The 21,626-nt window shown below is 35.6% G+C and overlaps 1 protein-coding gene and 1 non-coding gene across 8 annotated transcripts in view; both read right to left on the bottom strand.

Annotated features, from left to right (window-relative positions):
• Positions 1-7,503: 7,503 nt before the first annotated feature.
• Positions 7,504-21,626, bottom strand: part of BTBD8 (BTB domain containing 8) — a 92,884-nt gene continuing 78,761 nt past the window's right edge. For all 7 annotated transcript variants that reach the window (XM_070467760.1, XM_070467761.1, XM_020892918.2 and 4 more), the window contains 6 exons: positions 19,441-19,502; positions 15,328-16,033; positions 15,042-15,129; positions 14,470-14,609; positions 10,826-13,150; positions 7,504-9,545 (listed from right to left, as the gene is read on the bottom strand). In XM_070467760.1, the coding sequence (XP_070323861.1) occupies positions 9,076-9,545; positions 10,826-13,150; positions 14,470-14,609; positions 15,042-15,129; positions 15,328-16,033; positions 19,441-19,502 (3,791 nt within the window). In that variant the 3' untranslated portion in view covers positions 7,504-9,075. The remainder of the gene's footprint in view (positions 9,546-10,825; positions 13,151-14,469; positions 14,610-15,041; positions 15,130-15,327; positions 16,034-19,440; positions 19,503-21,626) is intronic.
• Positions 8,204-8,275, bottom strand: TRNAE-UUC (transfer RNA glutamic acid (anticodon UUC)). Its single transcript has one exon. It is a non-coding gene; the product is annotated as a tRNA-Glu (tRNA).

Below are 21,626 nucleotides of genomic sequence, written 5' to 3' on the forward strand. Positions count from 1 at the left end.
GTTCCTAAGTAATTAAAATGTTTAGTGAGTAGTCAGTAATAATAGTCTCAATTATCAAATTTTTTACTTATTAATCTACAATTATTTTAAAAAACTTTTATGGTTCTTTTTCTGATGCTTCTTTGAGTCTCCTTAAACATCTTTTGATCATTTACCAACCATTTTCACTTTAACTTTTGTTAAAAAGAAAACGATTACCCCTCATTTTATCTTTCGCCCCTTCATTCTGTTTGTGATATCTGGGACATATATTAGTTCCAAAGTTTAAATAACCAAATGAACAATCTTATATCTTATTTATTTATTTGGCTGTGCTGGGTTTTAGTTGCAGCATGCAAGATCTGTATGCAGGCATCTAGGATTTAGCTCCCCGACCAGGCTTTGAACCCAGACCCTCTGCAGTGGAAACTCAGTCTTAGCCACTGGACCGGAAAGTCCCCATATTTTACATTTTCTGTTTTGGAGTTCTATGTGTTTTTCTGGGTTTCATGTGCTTTCTTATTGCAAGATTATATTAAAGTATCACATATTACATGTTTTATTTTCCTTCTTTTTATTGAAGTATAGTTGATGTACAGGCTTCCCTTGTGGCTCAGCTGGTAAAGAATCTGCCTGCAATGCGGGAGACCTGGGTTTGGTCCCTGGGTTGGGAAGATCCTCTGGAGAAGAGAAAGGCTATCCACTCCAGTATTCTGGCCTGGAGAATCCCATGGACTGTATAGGTCACGGGGTTGCAAAGAGTCAGACACGACTGAACAACTTTCACTTTTCATAGTTGATGTACAATATTATATAAGTTACAGGTGTACAATATAGTGATTAACAATTGTTAAAGATTATACTCCATTTATAGTCATTATAGAATATTAGATATATTCCTATGCTTATATATATATATATATATTCCTATGCTTGTAGCTTATTATGAATAACAACTGATTATCCATTTATTAAGAATGTTGATTTAAGCATTTGCAATGATGACTTCAGCCTCCATTAAGTGATCTGCTTGACAACCTCAAAAGGACTATGCAGGTCAATGAGTCACTTGTGGATCCTCATCTGGAAATGATCCCGAGGTCTTAGAACATTCACAAGGAATTTTCCTTGTAGCTATTCTCAGGGTCTTGGAAGGCATCTGAACACATCCCTTCACTTTTGAGATTCTTTTCTTCAGGCCTCTGATCAGGTCAGCACATACCTTCTCCAGAGGCTTCACAGTTGCAGCTGGTGAGGCAGATCCTGATCTGGTGAATGGTCACCTCTGGGTCCACAGGAGTCTTGCAAGTATCTGTAAGAGCCACGGCTGCCCAAACAGCAGTGAGCCAGGAGCTGGAGCCGGTGGCCTTGGGACACTGTGGCAGCAGCGACTGTGTTTTCCTCAAAGAGCCCTTGTAGCTTATTTTATACATAACAGCCTGTACTTCTTAATGTTCTACTCCTATCTGCCCCTCCCCACTCCCCTCTCCCCCTTGGTAACCACTAGTTTGTTAGGTTTCTGAATTTTGAAAGACATATTGCATACCTTGGTTATCTCAATTGCATCTCAAATAAGATGTGTTCAAGTTGAAAATTATCTTTTTTCAACTACAAACCATCAGCCTTCCATTTTTTTACCTATTAGAAATCTGGGATATGAACAGGGGTTCCCTTCATCCCTTCTTGCAGGTCTTCACACTCAAATTGTAACCACTTCTTGTTCATTCTATGGACATGAGTAAATTCCGGGAGTTGGTGATCGACAGGGAGGCCTGGAGTGCTGCAGTCCGTGGGGTCGCAAAGAGTTGGACATGACTGAGTGACTGAACGGAACTGAATTGAACTGAACTTGTTCATTCTATCAAAATTCCTCCTAATTATCTCTTAAATCCATCCTTTTATTTCCAACTTGGCCATTTTTTCCTTAGTTTGGGCCTCTTTTTCTCCTTAATTATTTATAATAATTATATTAATAATTATTTCTCCTTAATTATTCCAATGGGCTTCCCTGGTAGCTCATCTGGTAAAGAATCCACCTGCAATACAGGAAACCCCGGTTCAATTCCTGGGTTGAGAGGTTCCCTTGGAGGAGGTGAGAGGTTAACAGGCAGGAAGGCCAGGGGTCTCCAAATGGAGGAAAGAGGCTGCCAGACATTTTTATCTCTCTTAAGCGGCAGGAGGAAAGAAACCAGTGATATTTTTTCTTCTCTATACAAACTTAAAAGGAGGTTTCTCTTAAAAATGCTGTTGCCATGACACCTGGTTTCACCTGAAACTAACTACTTTGCAAACCTTAAGTTAAACAATACATTTCTTTTTTCTTATGGAAATGTTGTCTTAAGCTATGTTAATGTACCCCAGACTCTATCTTCAAGTTGGTTCCACCAAATGGCCCAACCTACTTACTCAGATTGTGAGTGACTGTATAACAATAATGTATCCTGCCTGAGGACAGTCTTTGGATTAAACCCTCTAGCTAATTCTGTTATCTTAAAACATAAATTATGGGAGTAGGTCTGGTCTTTACAAGGATGTATGCTGCCTGAGGATAATCTTTGGATTAAACCTTCTGGCCAACTCTGTTATCTTAAAATGTAAATTATGGGAGTAGGTCTGGTGAGGTCTTTACAACCTCCAGACATTCTTTGGATTCATTGGAGAGTATATAACTCCATTGCTAATACTAGCAAAGGGGTACTCTTTTGCCCCCTTCTGATGCCTATATCAGAAGCTTTCTCTATCTCCTTTATACTTTAATGAAACTTTATTACACAAAAGCTCTGAGCAATCCAGCCTTGTCTCTGGCCCCGGATTGAATTCATCTCCTCTGAAGGCCAAGAATCCCGGCATCTTATTGTTCAGCAACAACCTTTCAAGAGGGCATGGTAACCGACTCCAGTATTCTTGCCCGGAGGATCCTCATAGACAGAGGGGCTGGGTGGGCTACAGTTCACTGGGTTGCAAAGAGTCGGACACAACTGAGTGACTAAACACAGCACAGCATAACTCTTGCTTCCTGTAGTCTCTTCTCTATGTTCCCAAAGCAGGTGGCACTAGTGGTAAAGAACCTGTACGTTAGTACAGGAGAATCTGGAGAAAAGGGTTCATTCCCTGGGTGGGGAAGTTGCCCTGGAGGAGGGCATGGAAACCTACTCCAGTACTCTTGCCTGGAAAATCCCATGGACAGACCCCTGACAGCGTCGCAAAGAGTCAGACACGACTGAAGCAATTTAGCACATACATATGCAGCTAGAGTAATCTTTAGAAAATAGTTCTATGTCTGCCTTTGACAATATATTTAAATATTTAACATCTTTGCCTAAATGGCTTTCCCATAGGCTTTGGCATGGCTTTCAGGTTATTCATGTCTTGGCCTGCCTGTACTTTTCCAGCCTTGTCTTCCACTGTTGTCCCGCATGCATCCAGCGCTTTAATTACGTTAAACACCTGCAGTTCCTTGAAATGCCCTGCATCAGTTAGTATTCTTTGTGCTTGATCCCACCTCCTCCTGCCTCTTCCTTGATTGCCCCCGATTCACTGATTATTCTCAACCTCTTATTTTCAAAGTGCTAAAATTACTTTTAAAAACAACAGTAACTTAAAGCTACCACTGTCTCTTTTTCAGCCAGGCTCCTTGAAAAGATAAGTTCTACTTCTTTACTTCCTGTTCACCCTTCAACCCACTGTAGTCTAGTTGCTGTACTTGCTATTACTCTAAAGAAAATTGACAAAAACTATCAATAAAGTCCTAATGTCCAAATCCAATGGACTAGTTGTTATGCCCGATGTCCGAATCTCTGAGTGGGAAGAGAGAAGGCTTCCAAGACAACGCAACTCGCATAAAAGGGAAGTTTATTGCTGACTCGAGTCAGGGCTCCTGCCGCGCGTCCAACGCAGTGGTGCAGGGTCAGAGAGTGCTGAGCTCAAGCTGTTACCCAATTTATAAGGTGTGCATAGCAGTTGGTAGCTGGCTTAAGCGGATTGGTTACATGTTTGCAAAGTAATCTTATTGGCCCAAACCTTCGCGGGCTTTTTTCAAACTTGGGCATTTGCGGGCTTTTCAGCTTTCCCCTGAGAGGTGCCCTTTTTCTTACTAGGCGCATGTTGATGGGCTGGCTCCAGGTGGCCTGATAATCATGTTACCCTGGAAAACCAGGCCTACTCCTAATCTAGGCTGCCTGTCATGGCGCAGCCTCACACTAGTCTCAGAGTGCACCTTGACATTTCAAACAGCATTTGGCACTATTAACCACTACAACTTACGCAAACACAAACCAAAACCCTACCTATTCTCCTGCACCTTGGAGAAAACATGGAAAATATGAGTTAAAAGATAAAAATAGTAATCACCACTTAATCACAACCACTGTTAACACTTAGTCCCTTCTATGTACTTGTTAGTATACAAAATTGGATATTTTATTTATAAATAAGTACTTTGGGTTTTTTCTTGTGTTTTCTCTTGACATTAAACAGAATTTTTTGAAAGCAATTTTAATCATTGCATAATGTGTTATATAGTTGTATCATAATTTAGCCTTTCTCCTACTGTTGGTATTTAGCCGGTTGTCAGTTTTCACTTGTAAATCTCTCTGATAAACATTTTGTAGACAAATTTTGTCTCAAATTCTTATTTCTTAATGGTAGATCCCATGAGGGGAAAGGACTAGGTTAAGGATATGATGTTATGAACATTCTTAACATAGACTGCCTAATTACTTCCCGCAAAGGTAATTTACACTCCCATAACAACATTCAGAGGACCCCAAACTTACTAATTCTCTTGCTAATGTTGAATTTGTTTTTACAGGCCTTTTAAAATCCTTGCCACTTTGATAAGTTAAAGTAGAATCTCAGCCTTGATTTGCCCATCTCCAATGAGTGGTGATTATATATTCACCACTTGTCTCCTCTTATCCTTGGCTCCCTAGCTCTCTTACTTCTGAACACTCCTTTTCGGTCTTCTCATGTTTTTCTGACTCTTCCACAGTATATTGTCAAGCCTCTTGAATGTCCCACAGGCATCTCAAACTCAGTGTGTCCTAGATTAAACTCATTCTCACTCCTGAGCTTGCTTCATTTTTTTATGGCTAATGACATCATCCACTACCCAGGCACTTCAGTCAGAAACCTGAGTCTTGCAAGATGATTCCGTCCTCTTGTCCCCAATTCAGTAAGTTCTTCCAACCCACATCTTAAATCTCTCAGATGTGTCCACTCCCTTCTCTCTCCACAGCTATTGCCCTAGTTGCCTTGGTTATTTTAACATTCATCACTAGTCTCCTTGCCTTGAATCCTGCTCCACGCAGTCCTACTTACTGCTTCCAAAGTGATCATTCTAAAATGCAAACCTGGTCCTTCTGCTCTACTCTCTGGACTCTACCTCCCTTGTATGGTAGCCTACTTTTAGTTTTTTATGTAAACACCATAGTGTTTCCCATAGTCTATTTTTAGTTTTTTAAGAAAGCACCACACCGTTTCCTGTAGTGGCTGTACCAATTTACATTCCCACCAACAGTGTACGAGGGTTCCCTTTTCTCCACACCCTCTTCAGCCTTTATTATTTGTACACTTTTTGATGATAGCTGTTCTGACTGGTGTGAGGCAATACTTCGTTACTGCTGCAAACCATTTAGTACAGGTACTTTTTATTTAGAGCATATGCATTAGTTTTTCTTGAATATGTTTAGTTACGTCTGTCAGTTTTTGAATGAGAATGTACCAGTTTGTATTTCCACAGCCAATGTATGAATTTTGGTTGCATCTCTCTTGGTAATCTTTATCAGTCCTGCACCAAGAACTCAAATTTTTTTAAAAGTTTGATTTTTTTTTTTTTTTTTTGGTATGGAGTTTTTGAGTCTTAGGTAAACTATGTATAAAATCATCTTTTTAAAACATTTCTATTCAATATTTTTATTGACCTCTAACACACAATCTAAGAAAAAACAAAGTGCTTTCTATAAATTGCATCTTCAAGTTGCCTGACCTACATTTCAAACAAGATTGCAGCCACCAAGCCCTTTCTTTAAATAAATTCTATAAAGTCATTCACTGAATATTACTTGCCCTAAGAAGCTTTCTCTAATCTTTTCTTCCTGACAATCTGTTCATAGCCTTTCTCTCTGAGCTCTTACAACTGTGACCATATACAATTGTTATTCACCAAACATCAGTATAATGTGTTAATTCTCTTTTAGTTCCTTCCACTGGGGTACTTATCTCAGGTAAGGATGCCACATCAGTTTCCTCGGGTGTAATAAAGATAAGAGAAGAGCAGCTCTCCTGGGTTCCCTTACCCTGCTGCTCTCTGGCCAGGTGCCCCTTCCCAAGGTGTCTCATTTTGAAGAAAAAAAAAAAAAAAAAGGTAAGAACACATATCTCATAGAACTGTTGTGAGAATTAAATGTTAATGTGCATTTAAAGCATTTAGTACAGTGTTGGGATGGTTGAAGCTCAAGCTGGGATCAAAATTGCTGGGAGAAATATCAATAACCTCAGATATGCAGATGACACCACCCTAATGTCAGAAAGTGAAGAGGAACTAAAGAGCCTCTTGATGAAGGTGAAAGAGGAGAGTGAAAAAGCTGGTTTAAAAATCAACATTCAAAAAACTAAGATTACAGCATCTGGTCCCATCACTTCATGGCAAATAGATGGGAAAAAAATGCAAACAGTGACAGACTTTATTTTCTTGGGCTACAAAATTACTGCAGATGGTGACTGCAGCCATGGAATTAAAAGACGCTCCTTGGAAGAAAAGCTATGACAAACCTAGACAGTCTATTAAAAAGCAGAGACATCACTTTGCTGACAAAGCTCTGTATAGTCAAAGCTATGGTTTTTCCAGTAGTCATGTATGGATGTGAGAGTTGGACTATAAAGAAGGCTGAGCGCCAAAGAATTGATGCTTTTGAACTGTGGTGCTGGAAAAGACTCTTGAGAGTCCCTTGGACAGCAAGAAGATCAAACCAGTCAATCCTAAAAGATATCAGTCCTGAATATTCACGGGAAGGACTGATGCTGAAGCTGAAACTCCGATACTTTGGCCACCTGATGCGAACAGCTGACTCACTCGAAAAAGACCCTGATGCTGGGAAAGATTGAAGGCAGGAGTAGAAGGGGACAACAGAGGACAGATCCAACAGATGGCTGGATGGCATCACCAATTCAATGGACATGAGTCTGAGCAAACTCTGGGAGACAACGAAGGACAGGGAAGCCTGGCATGCTGCAGTCCATGGGGTCACAAAGACTGGACAGGACTGAGTGACCAACAACAAGCACAGTGTCTAACATCTAATAAGTGCTAAGTACATTTCAGCAATTATTTTTCAATATATATTTGCTGAATGATAAAGAACTAGCCCAGAGTCCCACAGGAAACAGACTGGGAGATATGTTATTCACAAAAGCACATGATAAGAAAGTATACTCCTGAAATTACCTAAGGGGTCATACTTAAGCAAATTTTATTCCCTACTATCTATTTTCATGTATGACATGAAAGAAATGAAGTTTCAGTAATAAATTTGTAAACTTCTGAGGTAGTTTATTAAAATAACAATTTTACATTTGGAGAAAAAGAAAATAACACACTGTCTTGAGAATCTGTGCTGTTTCTGACTCTGTCATATACCAAATGAAGTATGTCGTGGTGTAGAAATAACATCACACTGAAATTAAGGAATATTGGATTCTGGCTCATAAATCAGTGTTGGACCTTGGGCACTTTAAAAATTCCTCTGGAAAAAAAGAAAAAGTAAAAAAAAAAAAAATTTCCCCTGGGCTTCAGAATCCTCCTTAGGAATTTGAAGGGATTAAACTAACCTCTAAATTTCCATCCAGCTTTTAAGGTATAAAGTCCTTATAATACTGTTTTTGACCTTTTATGGTTTCCTCTCTTCATTAGAAACTGAACTCAGTTTTGAGGAGCAGGAATCAAACTTTATCTTAACATTTCAGAGACTAGAACAAATGTGTGTCTTGACTGAATGAATGAGTGCACCCTGCAGAGCTTCTAGTTAAAAAAAAGCATAGCGAATTTATGGTATAAGAGGTTAGCAGCTAATATTAACTAATGTGTAAGAATACCGAATGACTGTATATTTATATAGTTGTTGATATTCAAAATAGTTACAGATTATCTCTACTGTCATTTGTTGAAAACTTTGTGAATTAATTTATTTTCATTTTTGGCTGCACTGCTTGGCTTATGGGACCTTAGTTCCTTGACCAGGGATTGAATCTGGGCCACAGCAGTGAAAGCACTGAGTCCTAACCACTGGACCACCAGGGAATTCCCCCAAAACTGTTAAATTACAAAAGAAATTCCAAACCAAAAGAATTTTTTACTTCTGATATATTTTAGAGAAATTATGAGTCAGTTACAAAGCTTTGAGAGATGCCAATTCTATTATATCCCATCATCCAAAGGAATTACTGTATAGATAAAACTGATGGACAGTTTTCCCACTTCTTTTGAATAACCACAGATGTCTTTCTCTGGATAAATCCCCCAAAAGAGGTACAGGAAATTCTGCTTCTCTTCTTTTAGTAAAAAGTTCAGTGAAATTTGAGATGCACTTACTTAACAATTTCCTGGAACTAATGGCTGGAAAAGTGAAGGTTTTTCCTAATACTAGCTATCAGCCTAACCACACCAACCTGAGTATGAATGTCACAGATGAACTCTACATAAACTGGCACAAGCATGATAAGTTTTTTTTTTTTTTATTGTTAAATTACTGTTACCATTTGCAGAGCAAAAAGGGACTGTTCTACTTGTGCATTCACATTTTAAATTATTGAATGATAAACAAGTAACTGACCAGTTAGGAAAGGAAAACTAAAGCAAGGGTTTCCTTACAGGTCTTCTAAATTCTCCAATAATTATAGAAAACATGCTCAAGATTTTTAGAAAAAAAACACTTTTTTCTACATATGATATCATATTAATAAACCAACTAAATTGGAAAGACTTCCTCAGTAGTAAGGATAGACTATCTCTGGCTAATGCAGTTATCATTTGCATACAATATAAACATCAAAAAAATAAAGAGGTGGCATATTTTAACATTTTCTGAAGTGTTAACACTCTTAATGCTGAGTTTCCAGTTCCAGAATTGTCCATTCCCCTTGGGGTGAACATTCTTCAGAGGAAAAACTAGCCATAGTAATGCTTGCTGAGGAATCATCAAATGGAGATGTTAGTTCACTCCACCTGTTCAAAGTGTCTACATGTGCTTTACCCTGAGGTTTTGAGCTGTCTCGTGCTAAAAGTAGTGTCTGATTAATTAGATACTGTGCTAAATTTAAGTCTTCAGGAACAGAATTTGTGATATTTAAGTTAGAGTCCTGTTCAGAGAGCAGTTGCTTTAATAGTGTCCAGTCTTGTTTTGCAAAGTGTTGCTCATCTTCAAAATCCATGTCTGTAACTTGTGTTTCTGACTCCATTTTCTGCTCAAATGCTTCTGTTACATCCATCTCATATATTGGAGATAGGGTTTTTGAAGGCCGATGGTCATACATGTAGATTTGTGCCACTGTGTCACAACCATCTATGTCTCCTGAAATGATTCATAATACTACACAATGTAAAAATTGCACATGTTGGTACCCCTCAGAGTTCTGTAGAACTATTAACACAATATAACTGTTATAGTCCAAAAAAAACCCCACAGAATGGGAAAAATAACATTTATACAAAATTGAGAAGATTTTTGAGGCATTTCTTTTTCTCTGTTTAAAAAAAAACTTGATGGTAATGTTTAGCAGGAAAATCAACAGAGGAAACTAACAATAATTCTCCATAATTTAATTTAAAAGCTTGTGATACAGAAAACAAAAATTATTTAAACATAAACAGAATGCACACATATATCTAATTCACTACAATAGAAACTTAAAGAGAAAAAAGGACATGGTTATTTGATGATGATGTTTAAGGTAAGTCAGTTTCAAAGGGAGAATCAATACATTTTATCTAAAGACTTACTTGTATATTGCACATGCAAAGAAGGATGCAAGCAAGGACAAACAAAAAAGTACAACTTTAAGAGCTCCCTACTCTTGTGATTTTGCTGAACAGGGACTATTGGTAACTATTTTTCTTCATTCTGGTATACAATAGCTACTCAATCAGCTACTATTGCATATTTTAAATGTGGGTCATAGTTCAAATTACAATAATAAGGAAGACAAACACACAAAACAATTAGACAGGAAACCATCTATACATATGAAATAAGCCTGGGCTTTTTTCATATGTTATCATTTCTCTAAATATAATCTCTTTAAGGAAACTTATCTTTTTACTTGAAAATTTTAGAACATAACTATAGTGATCCTGAAACTCTTAATCTCTGTAAAATGTATATAAATTTTAATAATTAATCTAGTTAAAATAATTCAGTGTTTTTAGTTACATATTACTATACTTATTGCACAGCCCTCTTAGATATATATTAGCATAGTTCATAAATCATATCCAATGTATAATAAAATTTCTAATAGTCAAGAATTCCTATGTTAAATTAGACATAAATAACTAAATAATAGCAAACTATGTTTTTCTCTTTATTCTTTCATGTAAAATCTCTTAGTAGGTTAGCTCTAATAAACAACCAAAATTTTTATTAGATGTTAATTTTTCACTAAGATTTTAGGTGAACAATTAAGAGCAGCTAGCTAATTTTCATTCTATTAAGAAATTTCAGTTTTCATTTAAAATTTCAATCTGCTGCTTAAGCAGTTACTCTAAAATATAACATTCAGGGGCTACCGACAACTTTAAGATTCTATAAACTCATTTTCTTATGAATTTGGCATGTCTATTTCTGTACATTACCTGCAGATAAAGCAATATTAGCTTTTTCGGTAGCTGTAGAATGGCTTTCTTTCACTTGACCTTCCTGAGGCAGAACTTGACTCCGACAGGAGTCCAGAGACTTTGTGAAGCTGTTCTTTGGTATGTCAGAATCGGATTCTCTTTGATGAAGTTCCAAATGACATGGTCTTTCTTGAGATTTTATATCACTATCTGAAAATTTGCTGTGTGTCTCAAAGTCATTATCCACATTGCTTCCACTATATACTTTTTTATCTCCTGGAGGAAGCTGTCTGCCTCCTTTGGACAGGATATCTGTTGTGCCCTTTTTCTCTGCGGCTGAAGCACTCTGTTTATCTTTACTTGATGAGTCAATGCTACTAAGACCCAAGGGAGAGCTTTTGTTTTTATATATACTATTGCTTTTCTTTTGTCTGCATTCTAAAACACTACCTTCACTTTCTTGTGAGTATCTGGAGTAGCAGGTCCTTCCATGATGTTCATAAGAAACACCATCAAAAACATCAGAAGGTGAAAGAGAATCTACAGAAGGTTGAAAGGAAGCATGGACTTCCCCTTCATCAGATCCTATCTCTTCACATTCATCTACAGAAAGTAAAACAGACCTTTTAAAATTTTTAGTTACACGAAACTCGTGACTTTCATTTTCAGTTGCATCTTCAAAAGCTAGATTAATTATCCCCTGAAACTGCTGAAGAGCTGGGTTAGATGTAGAGAAATTTTCTGCAACATTTTCAGCTTCAGACCTTTCATCTTCTGTTTCATCTGCTGAGGAAGAAACCTGATCTACCTCCTGTACAAACTGGACACTGCCTCGTGGAATATTTTCTTTTTCCCTAGGATGAACTATTGTAGATCGAGACCAAATTTCTGGCCTTTTCCTAGGAATCTCATCATCACTTGTTGAATTAACTTGGAAAAGATCACTACTACTTTGCTTTCTCATTTTCACTTCAATTCTTAAGTTGCTATCATATATTTTTAATTCTTCAGGAGTACTGGTATCACTGCTACTTCTTCCCAGAAAATCATGGCACAGCATAGTGCCACATTTAGAGACACCTCTGTCATTTGACCCGTCATCATCCTGAGACCCTCCAGCATCATAATCTTCAGATCTGGGCTTTATGTCATCAGAGGATGTTGTAGCACTGCCACTGTCTGATTCAGGACTCTCTCTCTGATGCAGAACATTGGTACTCAAATTCCAGTGACTCATGAATGGTGCTTCTGGAGTTTCGTGGCTCTCTGGAGTTTCTGTTGTTTCCGTATCTTTAGGAGAATTTTTCCCTGATATTTGTTCCAAAAAACACTTGGAGGAAATATGTGAATCTGTTGTAGCATGATTGTCTTCATTCATGGCAGAGTCATCAGACAACTGACTAGGAATTGTCTCTTCTACATGAATTTTAGACTTTTTGTCATCTTGACCAGAATTTAAGGTACCATTTGTCTTTTCAGGAACCCAAGGTAAAACATCTTTCACACATTTAATGCTTAATTTTTGGTTTATATCTTTTCTCCCTACTTGCTTCTCCCTATCTGATTCTGAATGGAGTTGTTCTACATGTGCTGAGTCTAAGTCACAAACTGGATTAGAGTTCAAAGAGTTTTCTTTTGGATTTGAAATCATGGATTTTAGAACAGTGGTACTATAAAATTTTGGATCAACATTGTCACTCTCATCAGAATGACAAGGTATTTTAGCTGTGGTGTAGTAATCTATTTTTTTGTGACCAGAAACATTTGTTTCACTATTAACTGAACACATCTGTTTTGATTCCAGTTCATGTTTTATTAATTTATCCAGATTTGAAATATTTTGGCACTCTAACACCAGCTTCTCTTTTTCTTGATTGTTCAGTGTCTTCTCTGAGTCGAGTATGCATGGTGACGGAAATGCTTCTGCATCACTGGTGTTGGCTGTGAGATTCGTTAGAGGTTCATGAGGCTTCTGTTCAGAAACACTGCCTTTGTTATTATTATCACATACGTCAAGAAACACACTTTTTTGGACAACAGATGGTTCACTTTTTAAAGGTCTCTGAGGAGAAGGCAGAGTCTTCAGTATAACCTGTTCAGGAAGTGTTTTCGGTTTTGAATCTTTATTATTCAAATTTTCACCTTTTTTAGATTGATTTAGGTTTTTAGGCATTGTGACTGTTTTTGCACTAATCTTAGGCAAAGTTGTTTGTCCTTGTTTGACAATTTTTCTCTTAGGTGTTTGTTTATCTGTAGTTACACTGTGGTCCAATTTTGTCATATTTTCATCAGATTGCCTTGAAGAGACTGAAGATTTTACTGAATTTGGTGATCCTTGGGATCCTAAGAAAAGAAAATTAAAAAATATATCTTCCAGTTTGTGAGTGAAATTCAATATGGTTTTTTAAATCCTTCAAAAGAAACAAAAAGATAACATGATAAAATGGTAACATAAGATCAAATCGACAATTACAAATTAGGAGTTAGTGACTTGATAAATTAAAAAATACTTTTTACTACAAATATAGAGAACCTATTGCAGCAGCTTAATAAAATTATTAAAATAGGTCCTCTCTTCTTCAAGCAAAGAGCATTGAGCATTATGCCAGAATTGGATTTGCATAAATATATGCAGGTAGAAAAATCTGGTTTTCTTATGCCAAGAGAGTAGTAAGCATCTTCCCTTTGAAGATCTAGGGGTGGAAAATAGACTGTTCCACACAGTTGAAAAGGAGAATCAAACTAAATACAAAATAGAAATGTTGAAATTGTTCCAATTTTTTTCTTCCAACAGTAACAAAACTAATTTATTTCTCATAACAAGATCATTATTATTATAGTTCATGAGGGTTAACAACTCTCATGAATCTGCAGTTGAAACTAATGCTGGTTACTGGAAGGAAAGAGGATTGATTTTGAGAATTCACTTGTTTATAATGGTTGAAGTTCTAGAGATGGTATTTTGAGCATTTAAAACTGTCAAACAGAAATACCAAATCTTTGTAAATGTTTAATTTTTATCTGTTACTAGAACATGAACAATTTTTCTCTGGCTTATTTTAAAATTTACTTTCAGTATTAATTCATTACCTACCTCAGAACTGTATTTAGCATTGTACAAACTGCTCTTACATATATGAATGCTTAATGAATAAAGCAAATTAATTTTTAAAATCTGTTATTACATTAGCAAATTATGCAATCTGATCAGTAGTCTTCTCTTTCCTAGAACATGGAAAACAACAGGCACAGCACAGAGTCTAGAGAGAAAATTCTTCCTATGTATTACAGCTCTCTAGATTGTACCATTAGTTTTTAAAGAGCTCTTTAGTGTTGGCTTTGCAGATAGAATTCTTAGAGTTATCAATGAAGCTTTTAAGAAACACAGGCATAATATATAGAAGGACAAGAAATGCAGATACCTAGTAACTCCTTTAATATGATTTTCACAAAAGAAAATAAAGAGTAAACTTATACCCCAAAATACCAAAATACCTGTCTGAAAAGTGGAAGAATAAAATCTTGTCTCTGAAGTATGAAATGAATGTAAAATGACTGAAGTCATGTTATATTTTGCTTATTTGTTGCTGAAGTTCCAGAATCAGAGTTCTGCTTATTCCATTTAAACAAAGAAGTAAAACCTAGGAGTATTTCAACTTTACCTTGAGTTTTAGCAAGATTAGCTGTGGCATTCTTTGTCCTCTGCTGAGCTGTAGCACATCCATTGCCATTTCCTCTTTTTTTTGAAGTTGCCTGTGGTACTGGATCACTGTATCCTTTGCTGGTGATCTTCTTTAGCACACTAAGAAAAATTATTTGTGTTCAGTGTTACACTGAGACTCTGAAACATAATTTTTTAAAAGACTCATGCATGAAATATAGTTTTTTACAACACTGTAAATCAATTAAACTTCAATTTAAAAAAAAAAGCAAAAAGAAAAATACTTTTTCTCAAAGAAGTAAAAAATATCTCCTTTCTGAAAATAGAAAAAGTCATATGTTTGTAAGTGTTTAAGTTTATAAAACTATAGCTCAACTATGGGAAAGCAATGCATAATTACGTGCCACAAGGATATATTATTCTTCTATCGTTTTGTATAATAAGTTTTAAAGTATCATTATGTAAATATATTAAATTGTCTAAGGAAAAATATTTTAACAATATTTAGCTAGAAGTTAGTATATGATTAACTTCCAGAGAAAGTTAATGTCTAGGTAAAAAGTGAAGACTTACCTGTTATGTGTATTAGATTCCTGTTCATGAGTGCTTTTTTTATTGGAAATTCCATTGGTATCTTTTGAAACAGGTCGAGATTTCATTGCTGTAAATGAAGATGAGTGAGTCATGAGATTGAACAATAAATATGTAATAATTATGTATAAATTCACTGGTCATACACTATATACAAAATTAAATGTTAGAGTGAGAAAAACTTTTTCCTCAGTTTGCATGAATATAAGTAACTAAATTCTTTTTGGCATTTGAAACTAAATAAAAGCATCAGAGTGCTAAAACTCACCTGCAGTGGAAGTTTTGATACCTTCCACACTGTTTTTCACAGTCTGTCCCCGAGAGTCACAAGAGGAAGGTTTATGACCAGAAAGCTTCTCTTTCATTGACCCATTTTCTTTTGGTTCCTCCAGACAGTCAGTGGAGGTCAGTACCTCCATCCTTGAATCTGCAGGTCTGCTTGAGGGCCCTGCAGTTCGGAGGTGTGGACAGTCTTTGCCCGTTACTTTCTTCAAAGGCTTAGCTTTGGCTTGCATATTTAAATTTCCAGTGAGCACCTTGGGTCTGGCACCTGTAATTTGCTCTTCCTGATTTCTCACTCCTTTTCCATTTCCGGAATTTTTCTGTTCATTTGCTGCTGCTGTTGCTGATCTTTCCACAGCTTGTCTAGGTGACAGGTTTGTTGATTTTGCATTATCACTGTTTTCCGTTTTGGGCTTTATGATAGCTTTGGGCTTTCCAGAAACATTTTTTCCCACAGTTTTTAATTCTTTTGTACTCTTGGATGCTGGTTTTGGATCCTTTTCCTTTAAATCATCATGCTTCAAAGTTTTATTTATAGAATTTCTATTAGTACCTGATGAATGTCCAGATGCTCCTAATCCATCAGATTTCATCTTCTGATGAGTAGAGAGATAACTCAGACACTCTTTCTTGTTACTTCCTCCAGAGGATTTGTTTTTTATAGCACCACAGTCAGAAACCTGTTTCCTTTGCTACAAAAAAGAAAAAAAAAATACTTGGTATTTTGACAAAAGTCTTTGACACGTAATGCTTTATGTTTCAATAGTCAGTTTTTCAAAGAGGAAAAAGCAGCAAAATTCACATTATGATTTAGGGCCACTTAAAACTTGAATTATCTTGGATCACTTAAATGTGTGTTTGATCACCTTACCTTAATCAAATCTGAAATACAACAAACAATAAATAGGAAATTCTACTTTTAAAAAGGCATACTATTTAACTTTATGAAATTATGGTAGAGATGAACACTTAATGGTATTAGGATGCCTTGGGCAAATGATAGTATCCCACATTTTTTGAGGGCCCACTCCCAGGTTTTGTGCTAAAATGCTTTTCATATATCATCTTGTTTATTCCTCACAACAATTCTGTAAGATATCTCCTGCTGCTATCTCCATTTCTTAGACAAGAAACCAGGGGTTAAAGCAGGTATGTAATTTACCCAAGGCCATGAGCTTCCCAGGTGATGCTAGTGGTAAAGAACCCACCTGCCAATGCAGGAGATGTAAGAGACACGGGTTCAGTATCCGGCTCAAGAAGACCTCCTGGAGGAGGGCACGGCAGCCCACTCCAGAGTTCTTGCCTGGAAAATCCCATGGATAGAGAAGCCTGGCAGGCTATACAATTCATAGGGTCACAGAGAATCAGACATGACTGAAGCGACTTAGCATTCACATGCATGCACATGATGAAAAGGGTTGCACTAGGACTTGAGTTCAAGATTTACTGCCTTAAGCAGGTAGCCATTATATGGTAAACTCTGAGGGACATTATAATGATTTTTCACCAAAAATTCTCTCTTCAATCCTATATACCGAATGCCAGAAACTTTATCACTGAATATTTAGTCCTCTGGAGGCAACGGCCAGAGGGAAGCTCCTGGGAAATAACACATTGACATTTGAAAAGTTTGGTTTTGGGGGAAGGGGAAAGCAAAAAAAAAAAAAAGGAACCCAAACCCATAAATACCGCCCACAGCATCTTAATACAGTATTGGTTGTCTGAAGAAAAGAAAAGGGGTCCTAAAAACAAATGAAATAGGTAAAAAGAGGAAAATAGAAGGGCACTAAATTCAATTCACCTACTTTATCATTTTTGTTAGAACCAATCTTGTATGGAAGGGAATAAGTGGTATGAATTATAGAATAAAATTTTAAGAATATATCGCCGTTTTTTATGTAAATACTGCCCCCCCTCCTTTGGAAGACTGTTATGAGATTGTAGAGGTATGAGGTAGAACCTGTGTTGTCTTCTTTGATCCCTTAGCACCATGCCCATCACACACTGGGTATGTACTCAAAGAAGATGTGATGATGGTTATCAACCTTGAGCATATATTGATATACAGTTCAGGGTCTAGTTATTTCTAAATATAGAAAGCTTCTATTTACAATGAAAATTTGTTTAAGATAAAAATAACATATAGGTAAGTGAGTGTTTATATTCACACACACACACACATACATACATAAATAATAAATAAGCTAGTTAAGTTTAGCAAAAAGCAAGGTATAAAGAGTAATTAGATTCTTATTCTAACTTTGCTTCTAACTGAAGAAAAAAATTTCAGATATTTAAGAACTCATTATTAACGTCTCTGGGCCTCGGATTATGCATATTTAGGGGTAGAGACTGGTCCCATTCAGCAGAGTGTACTAGGATTCTGTGTAACACTTTTAAACTTCAAATAGGCTTGGTCCTCGCTTTTTGTTTTCTTGATCAAATCTTAGCTCAAAAAATAAATTTCTCTATTTTTAATACTTAAGACCAGGAAGACTCTGATGTTAGATCTCTTCCCACCTTTAAAACTAATCTTACTTAATTTACTCTATCCTTGAGTCTATCTATTTTAAAGTATTTATATAGCATATGGAGTAACTATACTCCTTTAGAAATTTCACCATTAACATTGCATGGTGAGAATTCAATGTATATGCATTTTTTAGACAATCTGTGATTTATAGCTACAAAGTTTATGTATGTTTCTTATATACAATTGACCAATTAGGAATGGTCACCACATGATAAAGAAAAAAGAGTAACCCTCTAAAGCCTTCCTCTTAGACACACTTTCAGGTCTAGTACTATTCCTTTACATTGTTGTTACTATATTTTAACTTTTTAAATGATGGAGCTAGTATGTTATAAAATAGACTTAGGAAAATAGTCCTAGGAGGTATACTAGCAAAAAGCTACAGTGTCCCACAGTTTTTCACCCAAGACATTTAACCTTGACCTCTGCCACAGCCATGAGAGCTCCAGGTTGTGGCTTAGAGTTGTATGAGTTCCTGTCTACTAGCTGATAAGGAAGAAAAGATTTTCTATTTCATTCTTGCAAAGGCAATATATTCTTTGCATTTCAAGCTGGAACTCTCAGTGTATGTCTCCATATCATTGGAATGCATGTCTAGGTTAGGATAATTTTTTTCCCCCCATATATTTTTATTAGCTGGAGGCTAATTACTTTATAATATTGTAGTGGTTTTTGTCATACATTGACATGAATCAGCCATGGATTTACATATATTTCCCGTCCCGATCCCCCCTCCCACCTCCCTCTCCACCCGAATCCTCTGGATCTTCCCAGTGCACCAGGCCAGAGCTAGGTTAGGATAATTTTGTATTTCACATATATTAAGTTAGCTCTAACCATCATTAATAATGTGTGTGTATGTGTAAATGTGCTAAAAAACAAATAACATAAAACTTACCATCTTAATTATTTTTAAGTGGGCAGTACAGTCAGGCTGACTATATGCCTTGCTGTTCAACAAACCTCTAGAACTTTCTCACCTTGCAAAACTGAAACTTTATCCTCATTAAACAATTATTCCCCTTTGCTTTGTCTCCCCAGACCCTGGCAGCCACCATTTTACTTTGTTTTTAAGACTTTGACTATTTTAGTTACCCCATATAAGTACACTAAGTAACTTTTAAAGTGAACACAACTGTACTCTTGATGTTGATTTCCTTTTTCACATCAAAAATACCTCATGTGGATTAAAATCTTAGTTTAGAGAAAACTGGGACAACTAAAATCTTTTTCAGAAGTAGGTTAATTAGAAAAATAGACATGGAAATGGATTTAGAATTCTGGACAATTTCTGATCTGGAATAGTTCCAATATGCTAGTTGCCAAAAAAGTTTTCAAGGAAATAAAAAAGGTAGACAATATTTCACTTCCCATGTCAACTGGATATAAAAAATGCATATCACTTAAAAATTTTAAACTGTTTACTTGATTTAAAAAAGACTCAAAATTATTTCCATCCAGGAACAGCTTTAGTTAATGAATAAACTTTTAAAAATTATTCTGAAATATAAAATAATAAAATTTAAATTATTTTTCATCTGGGCTTATAAAACTGTAAAAGTTTACCTGAGAGCTAGTGAATATAGGCTTTTTGCCAAGTCTTCGGTCATCACCTTTGTCAAATGCAGCTGTAGGGGGAAAAAAAGCAATTTATTTTTATAGGAAGCATTCTTATTACCACAGGAGTAAAGGGATAATAATATATCAGCAGAAAATGGTTACATTTTGATGGAAATAACTTTTAAAAAGCTGAAACCAATCTAACACACTAAATAACTATCTGCTTCAGAAGCTATCTTAAAGAAATTTATTTTGAATCTTATTTTCTTGTTCCTATGTATTTTATGTTACTAAAATTAATACATGAGAAACATATAGCCTTGTGGAGAAGATTTGTACATTTACAAAAACCTAGAATTTTCTCAAGTTGTGAAATTTTAGAGATAACTTACTTTTAGCTGGTTTTCCAAATTGAAAAAAATTAGAGATTGTGGCAAATGCAGTATTTTATAAACTATCAAATATGAGAAAATTTCTATCCCCAAAAATATAAAAGCACTGTTAAAATTTTCTAATTTTGCAGGTATGTCAGGAGGAAAGAGTAAAGAGAAAAAAATAAAGTTTTGTCAAAAATAAAACATGATACAATCCTTAAACATATCATTCTTTTTAGAATTATATAAAAATTCATTTTATAGATTTAGGTTTATATGGGAATTACTGGGGAACTCAGTTGATGTTCTTCGAATAAGAATTTAAATGACGTCAGGGAAAAATATAGGAATAATGACACAGAGCTATAAATATAGTTTAGCTAATGGATTTCTTCCTTTTCAAGGTCATGTAGCTTTAAAATATATTTTGAAGAAATATATATAATTTCCAAATTTATTTTTATTAAAACAGTTGATGAAAAATACATTAAATTATCTGTAATTCTACCATACACCTTCTACTATCTCTGTTTTATGGGAATTATGTTATAAGACAAAGCAGGTTCCTAGAAATGGCATTACAAAGACTAGTTTGTGGTCAGCAAACGACTGCATAAAAATATACAGGCAGAAATTAATATAAGATTTCTCCCAAAGATCAATAACTCAAACTAGAACCTAAGAAATGTTAAAAAATAGAACCCAGAATTACTCCTTTATCTGGGATTTGCCAATGCAGTAATTATGCATAGGTCAGTACTCATTATAATTCAACATATGTAAGATTTTAAAAATCATTTTTACACTGATGTAGTAGACTGAAAAGTTCTTTTTGACAAATTATTTGGAATGCCAATAACATTCTGTTGTAGATATGTGTATATAAGTGTGTGTATTTACATGTATTTTATATTAGCACTCTGCAGAACTAAGATAAAGAAGATTGTTCGGGACCCAACTTAACTATGAAATCCTTTAAAAAATGGAGAAAAGCAAAGTTTACTCTCGAACAGAAGAGAGTTGACGACACCTACGCATGGAATGCTGATATTATTTTTTCACACTGAATCATACAGATGAACTGTCATCTAAAAATCAGCACAGAAATAGTCACAGGGAAAAAAATTCCAATTTCTAAAGACCTTCTCATGACTTTCGTTGTTTCATAGATTTTGTTGTTTTATTATTTTGTTGGATTTCTTTGCAAAGTATTCCTGAGATCACATCTAGCTACACTAGCATGTTATACTCCTAGCACAAAACAGAGCAAATAATATTCTGACTAAACCATTAAAGAATTTAATATATCCATGTATTATCAAGAATATATTATATCACATATGTCTTCCATGTTTTATAGTACAGAAATGTTTGCTTCATAAAATACAGTCTCTTAAAGTGTTTTAAAAAATAAACTTACTGAATCTGTCAATATTTTTCCTAAGGTACCTGCTTTAGCCCCAAAATAGTCATGAAGCCATTTTTAGTTCCACACCCTCAATTTTCTATTGTAACATTTTGAACACATTGTGAGCAGTATACCTCCTTTGTTTAATGCTAATATTTCAAATGGTACCTATTAAATGTCAAAGACCACTGTGTGGCTCCCGAGGGACACTCTGCAATAGCACACATCGTATCACTGAACCAGGCTATCGTGAAATAAAGCCATCTAATCTAAGCAAAACCACAAGAAAGGGTATCTTATGCAAAAGAAGATAGAAAAGCTTTATGGAAAAATATATTTTGAAGGGGAGAGAAAGTACGTTTGGTAATCTGTTCTGTATGGGTTACATTTTCTATACTTCTACTCTCTAC

This window comes from Odocoileus virginianus, chromosome 5 (genome assembly GCF_023699985.2).
Source record: "Odocoileus virginianus isolate 20LAN1187 ecotype Illinois chromosome 5, Ovbor_1.2, whole genome shotgun sequence".
NCBI classification, from domain to species: Eukaryota; Metazoa; Chordata; class Mammalia; order Artiodactyla; family Cervidae; genus Odocoileus; species Odocoileus virginianus.